At 44.3% G+C, this 13,021-nt stretch overlaps 7 protein-coding genes across 7 annotated transcripts in view; 4 read left to right on the top strand and 3 right to left on the bottom strand.

Annotated features, from left to right (window-relative positions):
- Positions 1-693, top strand: part of PHALS_01804 (DNA-binding centromere protein B (CENP-B)) — a gene marked incomplete at both ends in the record, with an annotated part of 1,711 nt that extends 1,018 nt beyond the window's left edge. The window contains 2 exons of the mRNA XM_024716266.1: positions 405-451; positions 532-693. Of these exons, the coding sequence (XP_024581882.1) occupies positions 405-451; positions 532-693 (209 nt within the window). The remainder of the gene's footprint in view (positions 1-404; positions 452-531) is intronic.
- A 121-nt stretch (positions 694-814) lies between these two features.
- On the bottom strand, positions 815-1,536 carry PHALS_01803 (uncharacterized protein; the record flags this gene model as incomplete). Its single annotated transcript, XM_024716265.1, has 6 exons — positions 815-952; positions 1,017-1,053; positions 1,133-1,226; positions 1,325-1,334; positions 1,407-1,425; positions 1,517-1,536. The coding sequence occupies 6 exons, from the start codon at positions 1,534-1,536 to the stop codon at positions 815-817; spliced, it is 318 nt and encodes a 105-aa protein (XP_024581881.1).
- Positions 1,537-1,584: 48 nt separating this feature from the next.
- Positions 1,585-2,450, top strand: PHALS_01802 (uncharacterized protein; the record flags this gene model as incomplete). Its single annotated transcript, XM_024716264.1, has 3 exons — positions 1,585-1,995; positions 2,054-2,207; positions 2,272-2,450. The coding sequence occupies 3 exons, from the start codon at positions 1,585-1,587 to the stop codon at positions 2,448-2,450; spliced, it is 744 nt and encodes a 247-aa protein (XP_024581880.1).
- An 863-nt stretch (positions 2,451-3,313) lies between these two features.
- Positions 3,314-9,156, bottom strand: PHALS_01801 (fyve-type zinc finger-containing protein; the record flags this gene model as incomplete). Its single annotated transcript, XM_024716263.1, has 3 exons — positions 3,314-4,789; positions 4,861-9,036; positions 9,103-9,156. 3 exons carry the CDS (start codon positions 9,154-9,156, stop codon positions 3,314-3,316), a joined length of 5,706 nt encoding a protein of 1,901 aa, XP_024581879.1.
- Positions 9,157-9,902: 746 nt separating this feature from the next.
- On the bottom strand, positions 9,903-10,342 carry PHALS_01800 (uncharacterized protein; the record flags this gene model as incomplete). The annotated part of the gene is made up of 2 exons (XM_024716262.1): positions 9,903-10,181; positions 10,244-10,342. 2 exons carry the CDS (start codon positions 10,340-10,342, stop codon positions 9,903-9,905), a joined length of 378 nt encoding a protein of 125 aa, XP_024581878.1.
- A 654-nt stretch (positions 10,343-10,996) lies between these two features.
- On the top strand, positions 10,997-11,697 carry PHALS_01799 (uncharacterized protein; the record flags this gene model as incomplete). The annotated part of the gene is made up of 4 exons (XM_024716261.1): positions 10,997-11,186; positions 11,253-11,324; positions 11,404-11,592; positions 11,669-11,697. The coding sequence occupies 4 exons, from the start codon at positions 10,997-10,999 to the stop codon at positions 11,695-11,697; spliced, it is 480 nt and encodes a 159-aa protein (XP_024581877.1).
- A 154-nt stretch (positions 11,698-11,851) lies between these two features.
- On the top strand, positions 11,852-12,112 carry PHALS_01798 (uncharacterized protein; the record flags this gene model as incomplete). The annotated part of the gene is made up of 2 exons (XM_024716260.1): positions 11,852-11,860; positions 11,939-12,112. The coding sequence occupies 2 exons, from the start codon at positions 11,852-11,854 to the stop codon at positions 12,110-12,112; spliced, it is 183 nt and encodes a 60-aa protein (XP_024581876.1).
- Positions 12,113-13,021: the final 909 nt, after the last annotated feature.

The following is a 13,021-nucleotide window of genomic DNA, read 5'->3' as shown; positions in this document are numbered from 1 at the left end:
CGAACCAAGTCTTTGGTTCGGGTCACCTCCAGGGCGATCAAGCTTCAACCAACAAGTTTGCCGTAGTATGACAGTCCATTAATAAAGTGAAACAGGCAAAGGTGGCTTTCAGACTGACTGAAACAGATAAATGCTAATATATTACTATCCGATGTTGATGATAGCTACGTATACACACCCATGGTCCTTAAAGACCAGATGTAGAACCAGATCGACGAACACGTACCTCTCCCCGCCAGCTACGCGACGATGTGCGTGAGCGAACAGGTGACGTTATCTAGCGCTCAAGTTCAGTACTGTCGGCCAAGATAATACTGGAAAACACAAATGGTGTCCGAATGGCACTTGCTCTCTAGCTTAATGACGTGTTGCTGTATACACGCATGGCGTTTTACCCACACTAGTTGCTCTACAAACAGCAGCGACAACCTTCTGTGCTCAAACAAACGTGGTATTTTTTCCTCTTTGACGTAGAAATGCGACGACAAAGAAGAATTTTTCACTTGATCCCTTTCTGATATGTCTTTTTAGCTGCAACAGAGCACATGCGTACCACTAGCTACGCAAGCCATCTGCATCTTCAACTTCTTCAAGGAGATATTCGCTTCGGCGAATTTGTTGATTCGGTTTGGGGATGAAGACGAATTCGGTGTTGAAGTCGGAGAAGACAAAGCTCAAGTCCATTACCTATAATTAAGAATATGTGGGCATTGAGTGACAAAGTGCAAAGCTAATGCATTATTATGTAGCCTTTTTCTCGATCCTAGGCTACCTCAAAGGCTGCCGTCTGCTATCTTAACTACTGCATAACTTCTTATCTTGTAGATGTATAAACCTTTTGAATGTATTCAACTGGAGTTATCTGGCGACTGCTCATTATCGTTGGCGTCTTGTATATTTTGACCGCATCTTCGTCTGAAAAATCACAATTTGCGCTATTGCCACACACCGCCTGGATACATCGGTAATGATAGATTCATCCCTGTTCCCGACAGCTAGTCGAGACATCCTCTTACCAAATATAATGCCATGTTTGAACATCGAAAGCTGCTACTACACAAATTGCGCAGCAGTTAGTCATTGACCAGCGACCACGAAACTCAAATGCTGGACCCTCAACATTCAACCTTACTCTTTAGTAATATAATCCGCAGCAAATTGCTGCCAAAAAGATGGGAGGGAGTCTCCGCCTCTTGCAAGCTTCAGAATAAACTGTAATCTCGATGCTACTCAAGGTAGTCATTAGTAATAATCAGCAGCATAGCCGACGCTTCACCATTGTGCACTCCGATAGAACATCCGTTGGGTTACGAAAAGTTTGCACAATGTTTCACCTATATTTTTCATGGGGCGAATGTAAAACACTGTAGCCTCATCAAGCCATTAAATTGCACAAGTAAAGATACCGTGCCAGCACCCAGGCGACTTTACGATATGCAAACTCCCTAACTATGTAAACAATGACCTATTGCCAAAAAATCATGCTAGATGTGTGCTTATCCTAAAATTGCTATACCCTAAATGATGATCTCCCATTGAAGTGTAAGACACAAGATGTCTTGTAAATTTTGGTGAAAATTGATCATGGCTGCCAAGATGCTGACACTTCTCCCACTGGCCAGTCTAGGGGCCTGGAGCTGCAACGCAACACTTACGCGCATGAGCCACCAAAATTGCGCAACACCTGGCAGCACTTCACTTGACTTTGTTTCTGGCTCTATTGACGACACCATAATGGAGACGCTCGAAACGGGTGACCTTATCTTTTTTCAGCGCAAGCTTACAGCTTTGCAACCTTTAGCAGCGCTGCACACATGGATCATACGGCTGAAAATGTGCCCGCGCTTTGATCACTGTGGATGGATCTATGTGGATCGTTTGGGCCGAAAATTTATCGTGGAGGAAACACTTAACAAAGTGCAGTGTCGTCCATATAGTGCTCGATTGTTGACGTCTCAATCCACAGAAATTGTCGTTTTGCCCTTAAAGCTTGAGGTAAATGATGATAGTATCGAGCGCGAGAAGTAATCTTACAGATCCTCATGAGATGCAGCGCACCAAGGAGATGCAAGTAGCTGCAAACGCGTTCATCGCTAAGAATATCGAACGAAAGAGTCGAATCTCACTGCGTCATACCATATCAGCTCTGATACGACCAAAAGAAATGCTTACAACCTTTGATGCTACACCATTATACCCAAGTGCAGGTATGTCGTACACATGTAAACAAAACTAGTGTGAATTCTTGATTATGTTGTAATGATGGTACAGCGTTTATCGTTGAAGCCTACGATGCAATGGGTTTGGCCGACAAAGACCAACTTACCAATGATCAGACGCAGCTTTCCGCGGCTACTGTCATACCACGTGATTTAGTGGCAAAAAAAATTCAAGTGCACGGTGCAAACTTTCCAGCCTTCGGTCGTTTGATTCCGATTAGACTTGATTAGTCAATCACATCAAGGATTGTTCACTTTTTACTTTTGAACCTCAACTTTAAACATCGAACTTATGATTCCAGTAGAGCATGCCGCTCTTTCGAGCCTTAAGCATATTTTGTGTTGATATCTACGACTCGAGGGACGGTAATCAATATTTGATGTTCCATCTTCAAACTCAACTTTGAGTCTTTCTTGACTTAAAGAACGTCAAAATCGTACACTTTGCTTTATAATGCCCAACTACGGTAAAATGTAAAGAAATAGTGTTGAGCCAACTGGTTGCGATACATGATTATTGTGCAGGTAATGTAAAACACGTCTTTAAATATTGGAGCCGCGGACTGTAATGCATTGGAAAAAGAACCGCAGCTCCATAATGTCGACCTTTGCCAAAAGTACTTTGCAATTTGTAGGTCAGTTATTCATATGACAATGCATTCTTTCCCACCGCAGTGAGAAGACTTGACTAGGTAGATGACTCGACAAACTTACCGTACATTCGCATGCGTAAAACTTCAATTTAATTGTTAAAAGCTGCTTCTCTCAAGCACTTACGTTGTCACGTTTGTAAGAATTGGGTCAAATTTCTCGAGACGATAAGCACCAATAAGCTCTTCTTGATTGAAACACAACCTACCCGAGTATTCAATTCTTTTGATCAACTTTGTCCTGCATACATCTAGAATACATTATATAGCTGTTTGCACATACTGCCATTTATTACCTGTAATAACTAGGCACAAGGCGACACCCACAATTTTGATTTTGTCTAAGCTTTAGCTTTGTCGCTCAAATTGGTAACACGCGTACGTGCTCTAACAAGAGATCAATAAATTTATATCCCTAACAGAAAAGCCGATGCGATAGGAACTTTATGACATTCTTCGCTCGCTCTGTTGCAGATCTTTGCTTTCAGCATCACTCATCTCGACGTCACCATCGTCCTCCACTTCGCCAGTTTCTACATTAATAATGTTGCTGTCTTGACTGTTCACGCCACCGTTATTGTAGTGGAGGTCGCAATCTTCTTGATTATTTTCTTCCTCGTCCTCATTGTCAATCACGATGACATTGGCGTCATCAAGGTCCGCCAGCAACAGTTTTTCCAACAAACTCACAGGCTCTTTTTTAATCGCACGCTCCAGCTTAACGCTAGTTTCAGTATGATTAGACGAGCTCACGTCAGAATCGGAAGTGTTGTTATCTTTCATCTCTACATCGGCAGCACTCGACAGACGACGAGCCGCCTCGTAGGCCGAAATTGCTGCCACATGCGCTGCCACGGACTTAGCCAGCGAGTTAGTCTCGCGGCGCACATCGTAGCCACCTTCTAACACTGAGACGACTCGGCCGTCACACACGTCTGCCGCCAATTTAAGCACCTCAATCGTGGCCCAAGCAAAGTCTTCCTCTACGTATCCAGCAGGTACGTTGGGATTGTTTACTGCTGCTACACCACCTATGATGTCGTCGCGATGGCCGTCAAACCCAGCCGAGATAAAGATAATATCTGGTTGAAACGCACGTATAGCCGGAAGCAACTTTAACTCGAGTGCAGCCCTAAATGCCTGTGAGCCACTACCAGCACCCGTGTTTTCGAGCGCTACATTAATCCGGTTGCCTGTTTCACATGATTTTCCTGTTCCGGGAAAGTATTTTCCTGACGAGTAAAGATGAATTGATGCAAAAAAAGCATCTGGATCATCCTTGAGCAACTCTTCGGTGCCATTTCCATGATGAATATCCCAATCAAGTATAGCAATCTTGCGAATCCACGGGTACAGTCGAGCATGTGTTGCACCTATTACCACGTTATTAAGCAAACAAAACCCTGACGAAGGTGCATTTTGTGTCCGGCCATGGCGGCCAACATGGTGTCCTGGGGGTCGCACCAAACACACGGCATTGCGATACTCCTTGCGTACAATACGGTCAACCGCAAGACATACTGTTCCCGCAGCAGCACGAGCGACGTCCCACGACTTACTGCTTACAAAAGTGTCTGACTCCACTCCATTTTGCTCAAGACTAGCAGCGCCGAAAGCACCAACAAGCGGTAAGCGTCCGCTCTTTTTATGGCTTTCGCGACTTATAGTTTCGTCGCGAATACCAATATCAGACTCGAACACAAGGGCGCGAGATGATGGAGATGAAGCCGTAGGTGACGACGCAGATTGTGAACCAGCTTCAATCGATCGCTCTTTTAGTTGACACAAATACGTCGGCGAGTGAACCATTAAAAGCGTGGTTTCTGGTGGGCACAACTCTTCTGGAGACATCGAAAGCCGATCCAGCGTAAGCGTTTCTTGGTGCTCTCTAACAAGCGTGTTGAGAATGTTCACAACTCTCTACATGATCACAAAGATTAGGATGTCAGATACGGCTAGCAAGTAAAACAAAAGACACTAAATGCACTTGCATCGATACGCTCGGGGCACTCTGGATGATTCTTTGGCGTTTGGTGATTGATAAAAACAGGGTGATACATCACTACAGTCGTTGGTTTGTGTGGCGTTTGAACAGGGTTGATTTGATCTTGCGTTAAGTCGATCATTACACGTTTTAACTCGTCCATCACGCTGTATTGTGGCTCGTAATTTGTATCTTCTTCGTCCGTTTTATATGATAGATGCGATTTGATGCGCAAGTTTTGCAGTACTGGAGACGCATTGGACGAAGCAAACTTGGTTGGGGTAAGAAATGTTGAATTAAGCTCTTTTGGCCATTCAATTCGTTGCCATTGATCCAAACAAAGATTGATAGCTTCACGCAACTCCTGCATCCGCCGAAATTTACAAGGCATCTCCTGTTGCACTGGCTCCAATTTAATACTAACCTCGCTAACCTCGCTGTTAATTTGAGAGAGTTCGGGTTTCAGCAGCACATTTTCGCCTGGATTCATTTCCGATGTTTCGACACTCTCTCTTGCCTCCTCTTCTATAATATTTACAGCCGCATTCCCAGCTTCAGTCGTCTTATCTATCAACTCTGACTCGGGATCAGGTATTTTTTCGGCGATTTGCACTTCAGGTTTGAAAGGTGCGATCGCTTCAACAACGTCATCAATTTCCTCTTCCTTCACCATAACATCCTCAGACGATTTAGTTTCCGCTGATTTTTCGACACTTATTTCCACATTACCCGAGGAATGCAGTAGAGAACGTTGGATCGCTTGCACCATTTCGAGCGAAGAGCTTCGTTCTCGCCACAAAACTTCCATTTCGCTCACGTAAAAGTCAATATAAGCTTGTTTCAATCCAAAGCTGTCATCCAAATCGTCAAACTCGCCATTTGCCTCAAGCTTGACGACTTTGCTATCCTCGACGTGCTCCTCAACGACAGGAGAAATCGATGTTAGAATTCTATCGGAAGTTTCGCCTGCTACACTCTCAAGATTCTCCCGTTTAATCAAAACGCTGTTGTCCGTAACTATATTCGAGGCATCAACAGGGTCAGCAGAAATTGTTTCACTGTCAGAATTCTGCTCTAAGGAACTCATTAAGCTAAGCAGAGCGCTGCGGTAATACTCAAACTCTTGCAAAAAGTCTTCGAATCGCTTTGATAATTTTTGAAAGCAGCACAATAGTGCTTCTTCGCAATCATCCAGAAGATCCTCCAAAATTGGATTAAACGTGTGCTGCATCAACTTCACTAATTGAGCATCTTGACTTGCTCGTGCGTGATACTTCAATGCCAGAGCTGTGTTCGTATTAAGCTTTTTCATAGCCTCATTATACATGACTGACATCTTACTGAGCCGATCTTGCTCAATCTTCATCACTTCTTGCAACGTATGCTGATGGTTAGTCTCTCGCTGAAGTTGCTGTCGGACATGACTTTCTTCTGCATGCAATTGCTGCAAGTTTCTTATCCACGCACTTTCCCCTTCTTTAGTCTTGTAAGCAAAGCAAACCTCTTCCTCTGAAACCTCCAATTCTAGCACTTCAGGCTCACTTAGATAAATTTCTTCGTCAAAATTACTCATCTTGTGTGTATTTGATAATGGAAGTAATCGCCACAAACTTCCGGGTGCTGAAAGATCCTTTTTAAGTGAAGGTTCCTGGATTGCCAAGAAGTACTGCCACTCAAACTCATCCTCAAGACCAAATATTTCGCATGTAGGCGTTGCAGTCTTGCCACACCCTATCCTGCTGATATCATTGCTTTGATTTGCATTCCCTCCGTCGACATCGTCAGTCGTTGTAGTGCTGGTAGAGTTGACGACATCGACGTTCTCTGCCTTGTCACTTCCAGCCTCTACAGTTATAGCTTGGACTAATTCAGCTTTGTTTTTCAAAGCCTCTGTTTTGGTTTTGGCCTTGTCCACCTCAAGCATATCAACCTCCGGACTTTCTAACCCGTTTATCTCAGCAGGAATATCCGCGGTCAACATTGAATCCTCTGCAATTTCTTTTGTTGAAGAAATTCCGTCTTCTACTGCTTCGGAAGCATCAACCTCTATTACTTCCTTTTTAAAGATCTCCAAAGGTGCGGCATCACCCTTGCCCCTCGCTTCAAGAATTGTGTTCTTTTCATCCATTGACAATGTAGCGTTTTTATCCTCTTCACATACATCGAGAGTAACACTATCAGTCTCATCAGTGGCAATATTCTCAACGGTAGACTCGTCCAGAAGATTTTGCGATTCTGAAACGCTTCGACCCGTCACAACGTCAGCCAGATATGCACTACCATCGTCGACTAAAGTGGTGAGAGAATCCATCACTTTTTCGTTCGGATCATTTTCGCATTTTGGATCAGGTTGAGCATCAGCTATGTTGCACTTCTCTGACTTCAAGATCAAAACTTTGCGTTTCAAGTACTTCGCTTTCTTCAAAAAATCAGTTTTTTTATGACCATCTTTTGTTGTTATTGATGTCTTATTTGCATCATCTATCAAAGTAGATGACGCCGAAGTCTTCAAGTCACGCATGAATGCAGCCAACTTTTGCTTTTCGTTTTCACTTGACATTTTTAGACGAGCACGATAATCGACAACCGCTTGTAATTTTCTCTCGAAGCTTCCGTCAGCCGCAGAATAAGGGACTTTTTCAACGACCTTGACATCGAAGTGAGCAAGGTCGCTGATCGCACTTACCAGCTTCAGGTGCCGAGAAGTGGACATTAGTTCGAGGATTGGGGCACTACGAGGTGGTGGCTGGAAGTGCGGGTCAATCGGGGCATCAGCTGCATAAATTTTAAGCTCTTCAGTCATCAATGCAATCGATTCTTGAATATTATTCTTGCTCTGCCTCATTTTCTGATCCCTTGTCGTAAACTCGGTCTTGATAGTGGGTCCAAGTCCGAAAAATTCAGATCTCACTAAGGACGGTACGCTCACGGCAATTTCTTCTTTGCCTCTCTCTCGCTCTTCATCTACAAACGAAGGATGTATACTCCATTGCACTCTTTGTGAAGCTTCCACCATTTTCACCGATCTCTGTAATTTTGACATCCACAAATTCAGTTTCTGTATCGACAAGTGGTACTTGGCACTTTGAGCGCTACGGCTGGCATGACTTGATCCTCCTGTACTCGACGGTATATTATGCTTTTCCTCTTCAGTTAACTCTCTCAGCAATTTCTCTCGCTCTTGCGGAAAGTTCAGAACTATCTCCTGACGATCGTCATTAGATCCTCCAAAGTATTTCAGCGCCGCCTTGTCATACGCTAGCGCCGCATCTTTTGCCGTAGGAAATGTGCCCAAGTTAATTATCTCACCATTGACGTGAATCTGCGCGTGTGCATACACACGATGAACCTGAACGCCAAGATATTTTTTGGCCAGAGCATTTGCCGTGTTCGGCTCAGTTGTGTCTGCTGGTGTTCCGTATGTATCGATTTTACGCCGCTTGGTCTCAGTAAGTGCAGTCGTTCCATGCGCTTCAGGTGAGTCTTGCGGACGTTTGCCACGTCCGCGACCTCGACCACGACCTCGACCTCGACCTCGCCCGCGACCAGAAAATGAGATTTGTTCAGTAGAATATGCAGAAGAAAGCGTAGAAGCTGTAGCCGTTCCAATATTTGAGGTTTGAGGCCGTGTGCTAAAGGCTACTTCTGGCCGAACAAAGCTGTCGTGTAAGTGAGGAAAATTTAGCTGTGCACTCTTGCCATAATGTATGAGCGCAGCCTTATCGTAGGCATGAGCAGCTTCAATCTCACTACCGAAAGTACCTAAATGAAGATATTTAGAACCCTGCCAGAGCTTGGCCACAAATGGCTTCTTCACGCCCTTCATCGATACTTTTGACACGCCCCTGTACTTTGACTCCCTCATGAATATAGTTGTTTTAACTGATGTAGAAGATGTGCTGGATACAGCTGGGGAATTGACGGTCATATTAGTTTCACAGGTTGTCGCACCTGCTGTCGGGGCGGTGATAATGCTCTCAGCTTCGGCTTCTCGTTGCTTGGCCAAATTAGAGTCTGTGCATTTCTTGCAGTAAAAGTCTCCAACCGGAATTTCTGTGAGGGGAGGAACGAGACAGTAGGTGTGATACTCACCATCGCACCCGTCGCAAAGTAAGATACTGTCTCCGTTCTGGTCTAGGCCGCAGACGACACATCCATTGCTTTGTGCGTGCGGACCTGCCACCTGGTGCAAAAGTGAAGCAACTTAGGATACACTGATATATGTTAATCTTTTCAAATGACTACGCACAATTTTTCGAGTCTCCCCTTGCTTGCCATGGTCGCCACTGCCGTAGGTGAACATGGTGCTAGAATAGGGGGAAATTATGCAATCGAGTGAATGTGAAAATCATAACGACAATTGGCTGAAGTAGTCGGCTAAGTGAAAAATACTGTAGGTGAAAAATAAAATTATAAGAACACAAGAAGTTAAAAGTTAAGCAAAAACCAATTCCACAATATTGTAGGCACACATGAAGCTTATCCAGCAAATAAGGGTGTCTGATAGCAATGATTGGACATTTAAATCACTACGCAAAAATGATTCACGACTGATAATATCAAATTTGCAGTATCCTATCATTTTATGATATTTCAAGGTTAAATTCATAAATACATTTCCGATTTTATGGGTATAAACTGCGTACCTCTCGATGCTTCTCTCATCACACATACACCCACCGTTAAATCTTTGATGGCTCACATCAGAACAGATACATGTATAGGGACAGCATGAATTCAAGTTACAGTATTATTTGATATGAGCAAGTGGCGATAGCAAGTTCATATGATGATCTAAAATCGCGCCCTAGCGTCCCATCTTCTGTGCGCTGATCAACGCGGACTCTCAGAGCCAGAATATTCTCTGTGTCAGGTGCACTGCGGCCCCGTTGCACTTGACAGCATTAGTCATATTTCCGACCACCAAGTCTGATTAAGAATGGAAGACGGAATATGAATTTTTTAGTATCCGTCGCCACGACAAGGTTCGCTAGCATAAGAATCGGTGTTGTTGTCGCTCATGGAAATATAATCGGAGGGCTTGGTATTCTATATACTTCTACGAGAGTCGGTGGTGCTTCCACTGACGTCTGAGTGAGACGATCCTTGAAGTGGCTCTCCAGCACTGTATGACAGCTGGCTAACGAGCGGTAACTGTTTCTGGGCCTTGGAAACTGTTTTCTTTTGGGAAGCAGTGGACAAAGTGCCCATAATCTCAACTTTCTCCGGACGTATCAACAGCGCATCGCAATTATCGCCCTTTACATGGAGATCGCGCACCAGAACGGGCACTACGACGGTACCTGCGTAATCGAGGTATGGCAACAACTATATCGCGAGCAATCGCGGTAATCAGGCTAGTCGCATGCGGTCGAAGTTCTTTTTGGCACCTCAAGAAAAGAAAATGTTGCTGAATGATATTTAAGTGTTGAGTAGCTGACTCTCCAATGGAAACGGTGACGGGTTTGATTACATGATAAGTACTCCATTCACGAGCGGCTTACACCTTGATCTTTTGTGCCCATACAACCTGTTTTAACGAAGCGGTGAGGGTCGACTGAATGCAAAACACATCCCGAGCTTCGCAGCTGTCACTTGAATCGGCTAACGTTGTGGCTTCATGAACGCGCCAAAAGCAAAAGATCGCAGCCAGATTAAAGATAAATATGTGATCTGTTGGCTACTTAGCCGCTTTGTAATCCAAGCAGGTGGTGCACTCGTGATAACACCAACCGTCTATGCCCTGCCTGCTTCGTCTTTCTCGGTTGATAGGAACATAGGGTTGAGTTTCCCTTTCGGGTTGACCGACAGACGTCCCGCAAGATAATGTTAAGACTGTTACCTAACCCGCTAGACACTAGGGTGACAACCGCATGGTGGTGGTTGTTATTGCAGTTGCAGTTCATGTTGATGCTGATGTTGCAACATCAACTGCAAGCATATGTATTTACCTTTTAGACTGGATGTAATTGGGTTGATGAACCAGGATCTAATAGTTTAATATATTCACTTTTAATTCTCTACTTGAACCCACACCTGCACTAAAGTGTCAGGTTCTGAGCCCACGGCACAATTTTGAGGTCAAGATGCAGAAACCAACAGACTTACTTGGCAATGATAACTATTTTCATTGGTCGTTCACCATGGAAATGAAGCTTGCACGGAAGATGTTACGGGATCACGTGATGGAAATGAAGTCGGAAGCTCATACGACGCTGGAATGGCGTGCGAGTGACACGAAAGAATTCGCCATTATTGCACAAGGGATCCAGTTAGGACGCCAGTCAAAAAATCGTTCTGCCCGTAATGCTCGTGAAGCATGGGAGATTCTTAGTTAGCGTTAAAATATTCACAATTGAGTGGCTTTGACAAGACGTTTGCATAAGTTCACGATGGAAGCTGGAGAAAGCATGGCTTCTCACCTCAATAATCTCAACGAATTGATAGTTGCGATGAAGGGTGTCGGGGATGGTATGAGCACTGATAGGCAGCTTGTGATCTTGCTCGTTAGTTTGCCGAGCAGTTATGCGATGATTATTTTCACAATTAGAAAAATTAAAGGAAATTTTACTTGACGAAGTGAAGGAAAAGCTCTTGAAAGAGCACGAAAAGATCGAAAATGCAGAAAAATCGGAAGAAAGCGAATTTAAGGTGCGATTGCGTAATCATGGTGGTCGAAGGAATATACGAGGTGGCCGTGGTCGCCAAGATCAGCATATTCGACAAGACATGAGACAAGGTAAACGTGGACAACCACTATCAGCTCGATGTTTCGCCGGGCGTTGCCATGGCTACAACAAGATTGTTTATAAAAGGTGGACTGTCCATCAATTGCACGCAGTAATGAGGTACCGTTTATGGCAAATATGGATAAAAATCAGATTGGTTGCTTGATAGTGGTGCATCGTCGCACATGAGCCCTGAGCGAAAGGATTTCCATACTTACAGAGAATTGAAAGAGAGCATTGGTGTTACAATTGCTGATGGTGAATCAATCCATGCGATTGGTATGGGTGATATTCACAAGCAATGCTCTCAACGTCGCATAGTGAAGATAATAAACGCTCTCCACATTTCTGGGTTAGATCGTCGGCTACTCTCAGTTGCAAAACTTACTCAAGGGGCTTGCGGTGAGTTTTGGTATGAAAGAGTGTACCATTTCTCGAGGAGAAGGATTGATAGCGACCATACTACAAGCAAACAATGTGTATCGTGTGAAGTATCAAGCACAGACTGTAAGCGTGATTGACCATCGATAAAGGCCAGGTGATTGGAGGTTATGGCATGCGAGATTAGGACGCACGCATCATGACAATATGAAACGTGTAGTTGATGCGAGTGATAGTATCCCTGACGGACTCCAGCGTGATCAAGATCTATGTGGTGGATGCATGCTCGGGAATAATACTGTCACACCATATCCAAAGCAAACAAACCGTGGTATGATAAAAGCCATTCGATTTCTACAACTGGTGCACACAGATTTCATGGGAAAGTAACGTCTACCGTTGGAGCAAAGTATGTGCTGCTCTTCACAGATAACTATTCGCGTTGCATATGTGAATACTTCTTGGAGAGTAAGACGGAAATGAGAAATCGTTTTTGTGAGTACAAAGCGAAGATGGAAGGGCAACTAGGTGCTCGAATCGAATCGTTCGGTCAGACAATGGGACCGATTCGTCAACAAGAAGTTTGGCCAGATTTGTGTTGATGGTGAAATCATCCACCAACGCTCTGCACCATCCATCAACGCTCTGCACTATAGCTCTCAACAAAATGGGTTTGCAAAACGAACGAACCAAACCGTGATGGAGATGGCAAGAAGCATGATGCTGTACAAGACTATCGAAACTTGATGGTGGGCTGATGCAGTCAATACTTCTGTGTACCTTTTGATTCGGATGACCAGCACCGTGAACACTGATATTACACCATACGAGATTCGTTTTGGTTCCTGTCCAGACCTCGATCATTTTCGTGTCTTGGGTTCTCGGGGGCACGCACATATTGACAAGTCTCAACGAACAAATCTCAACGCGACATCATTTCGCTGCATGTTGCTGGGGTACATGGAACATAGCAAAAATTACCGCGTGTTATATCTCGATACTGGAAATGTAAGAACAAGCCGTTCATTTGCTCTAGATGAACGCGAAGTATCCAGCATC

The sequence above is a fragment of the Plasmopara halstedii genome (assembly GCF_900000015.1).
Source record: "Plasmopara halstedii genome assembly, contig: Scaffold_1594, whole genome shotgun sequence".
Lineage (NCBI taxonomy): Eukaryota > Oomycota > Peronosporomycetes > Peronosporales > Peronosporaceae > Plasmopara > Plasmopara halstedii.
This window is presented reverse-complemented; position numbering and strand designations above follow the sequence as displayed.